The sequence below is a fragment of the Austrofundulus limnaeus genome, unplaced genomic scaffold (assembly GCF_001266775.1).
Source record: "Austrofundulus limnaeus strain Quisiro unplaced genomic scaffold, Austrofundulus_limnaeus-1.0 Scaffold259, whole genome shotgun sequence".
NCBI classification, from domain to species: Eukaryota; Metazoa; Chordata; class Actinopteri; order Cyprinodontiformes; family Rivulidae; genus Austrofundulus; species Austrofundulus limnaeus.
Genome location: NW_013952661.1, coordinates 677,863 through 681,229, shown reverse-complemented (window position 1 = coordinate 681,229; position 3,367 = coordinate 677,863). Strand labels below are relative to the sequence as shown.

At 38.6% G+C, this 3,367-nt stretch overlaps 1 protein-coding gene across 1 annotated transcript in view; it reads right to left on the bottom strand.

Annotated features, from left to right (window-relative positions):
* The window catches only part of LOC106526106 (thyrotropin-releasing hormone-degrading ectoenzyme), a gene marked incomplete in the record, with an annotated part of 168,985 nt that overhangs the window by 51,154 nt on the left and 114,464 nt on the right, over positions 1-3,367 (bottom strand). Inside the window, 1 exon segment of the mRNA XM_014020594.1 lies at positions 308-373. Within this exon segment, the coding sequence (XP_013876048.1) occupies positions 308-373 (66 nt within the window).

Genomic DNA, 3,367 nt, shown 5'->3' with positions numbered 1-3,367 from the left:
AGCTGTGATTGGTCAGCAGCTAATCAGAGCTGTGATTGGTCAGCAGCTAATCAGAGCTGTGATTGGTCAGCAGCTAATCAGAGCTCTGATTGGTCAGCAGCTAATCAGAGCTGTGATTGGTCAGCAGCTAATTGAGCAGCACTGCGTGTGATGAAGGTGATCACAGGTAACTTCTGTGTAGGACAAATAAAACAAGCCTGCAGCAGACACTCTGTCTCCTCCAATCAGTCCTAACGAGCCCCCACCATTAGGATCAGTCAATAATTAACAGCCTGACTGAGTCTGGCTGGGGGGCGGGGAGCCTTACCTGGGACAGCTTGCTCCACAGGTCGTCTCTGGCTGCGTTGCTGTACATGTGACTCAGCAGATAATCCTGAAACCACAATAAAAATAATTTATTTAACAACTGATGACCTCAGCTCTGACAGGAAACTGGATCTGTTAACTCTACTCTTTGGTTTGTAGAAATGAACACAGTATCTTACCTGCTGCAGATAGCTCAGTGAAGCGCTTCAGTTTGGAGAAAGTTTGACTCTGACTGGACTGACGAGCTAAAGGCTAGTCAGACCTGCCGTCTTTAAAACGAAAAGCTAAACATTTAATCAACCAGTCGACAGATTTTAAATTCAACTCTCTGAATCTAAATGGATCAAATTTTGGAGTCGACTCATTCAAGATGGCCGKCACCGCTAACACTAAAAMGCTAYCAMTTGGGCAAATTTACAGAAACTTAAAGATTTGGTGACGTCGTCCTCAGTTCTTACTAAGAGTTAAATATGTTTCACTAAAACTCGAGCTAGCAGCAGCTAGCTGTAGCACYTKTGGAAAGCCATAAAGATAAAAACTGTAAAGGTTTAAAAAATGTAGCTTAAGAAGTTTTTGATGCTGAACWAACTTTGGTTTTAGCTGTTAGCATTTAGCTAACCAAACTGCTCAGAGTCAAACCATTTCTCCAAGTTTAGTTCATTAAAAAGAGCCATCTATGACAGGTAAGATACTTCAGGGTTCCTACAGTTTAAGACTTTAAGACTTTTTAAGACTTTTTAAAGCCAAGTAAAATTAAACTTAAGACCAATTTCACAATAAACCAAAAAAATGACCAAAAAATTGTGGCAGAAACTCGTGAATCAAATCATTTGTGGTTGAATTGTTCAAATACTGCTAACAGACCAACCGTTTTTATTCACATCTCACTGCTATTTTGTTAAATATAGCAAAAAATAAAAAATAAAACATTTTTAGCAGTTAGTTTTAAACTTTAATTCCTGGAGATCCTCTAATAACCCAGAATTTGGAGTTTTTTGACACACAGCAGGTTCTCAACCCCAGCTTACTGTAGATGAAACCTTAAACAGCAGTTTTTTGTAAGAAATATAAATGGATATTTGGAAAAACAACATTATTAACAMATTAGAAAATGAATTTGTCATTGCTCAGATGAACGGTTGTTCAAATATTTGCAGGTGAAATAACAGGAAGTGATGTCAAAGGGGAACATCTGAATGGGAATATTAAAAAAATTAAATAAATTTTAACAATTAATATTTGACAGGAATTACAGTCATCCTTACAATGTGTTACCATTTTCTGAACATTGATTTAAGAACTTTTAAGGCTAATTAAGGCCTTATTTTTGGTCTTTTAAGACTTTTTAAAGATCTGCAGGAACCCTGTTTTTACAGGTTTCAGTTACTAAAAGATAAAGTTTTCTTAATAAAGTGGGTAACACTTTATAATAACTACACTTTATTTAGCTATAATTAATCATTAATAAATGGTTAACTAACCTAATTACATCTAAAACAGAAGTTAACTCATGAGTTATTAAGCATTAGTAAACAATAAGTGTTTGTTTTAGATGTAATTAGCTTTTATGGGTAAAACATTAATAAATGTGTTAATTCATAGCTTATTAAGTCTGAATCATCCTTAATTAATGATGTTTTCAAGGTTAGTTAACCATTTATTAATGATTAATTATGGCTAATAGGGCTGTGTATTGGCACGAATTTGGCGATACGATATATCCCGATATATTGCGATACTGTAAACAAGGCGATATATTGCGATTTTTGGTCCAAAAATTCTATTAAATAAAAACCTCTTACTGAAAAAAAAAAAGAAAAGCTAATGTTTACTTACAATGCTAATGCTCTCTTACTCTCTGGTGCTCAAGAGGTAGAGGAGCCAAATGTCTGGCTCACTGCTGCCAACTAGTGGTCAGAGGCTGAACTACAACATAAAAATGAACGGCTGGCAGGAAAGTTGACATTTTAAACCTTAATTAAAAATCGATACAGGGCTTTAGAATATCGATACAGTATCTGGAACTGAAATATCGCGATATTTCAGTGTATCGATATTTTCTTACACCCCTAATGGCTAAATAAGGTGTCGTTATTATAAAGTGTTAAATAAATGAAATATAAAACAGAATCATTTCAGATTCAGATGTTGAGTTTGAAGACTTCYGAGTGAATTTATTCATCTTTAGGGTCCACAGTCTGAACACTGAAAAGCTTTTAGTCAGAATCATGTCGGAACAAAAGAGTTTAAATTTTAATCTGAGCGACACGACGTGGCAGGAGCAGGAGGTCCGGGACCAGGAGGAGAACCGGTTTGGTCACCTGCCCMTCTCCAGCCCACAGCTCCATGTTTGTGGATTAAAGTGGGTGAGAGCGTGGGGACATGAGAGGAAGTGGGTAATGAGAGCAGAGAGCAGATACAACACCTACAGACGCAGCGCTCGCAGCTCGATAAGCCGAGCGTCGGCTCTTTACCGGAACGAGATGACACYATAACGGCACGCGAGGTGTCGGAGTCTGACTCCCCCACCTCCGCTGACACCAGCAGAAGCTGGGGGGGCGGAGCCAACACAAACAGCTTTAAGGGCGAAATTAAAAGCCAGCAGCTGTCAACGATAACAAGCCTGTGATAAAAACATGAAATAAAATAAAAACCACGAGGCGGAAGGATTCCAGCAGACAGGGATGTGGTGAAAACTGAGCTGACAGGTTTACAGTGTCGCAGTTACAGTTTACAGCCGGGTAATGAGGCCGTGGCATCAACGCTTCGGCTGCTATTTACACCAACACGGCGCTTTAACGAGGGCTTCGGCTCGTGTCCTGAGAGATCACAGCCGAGCTCCATCTGAGTAAAAGCTCATGTTTCCACAGGCGACGGAGGGAAAACTGTTTTACTGAGCAGCTTTTCTGCAGATTCAAGATGGCCGCCACGGCTAATCAACCTGAGCTGAAGTTTGGTTTGGTTGTAGCTGAAGGCTGCTTTGATATTTACAACTTAATTTAATTTTATTTACAGTTTTATTACAAAAGACGTTAAAAATCTTCAAGAAAAAGATAAGAAA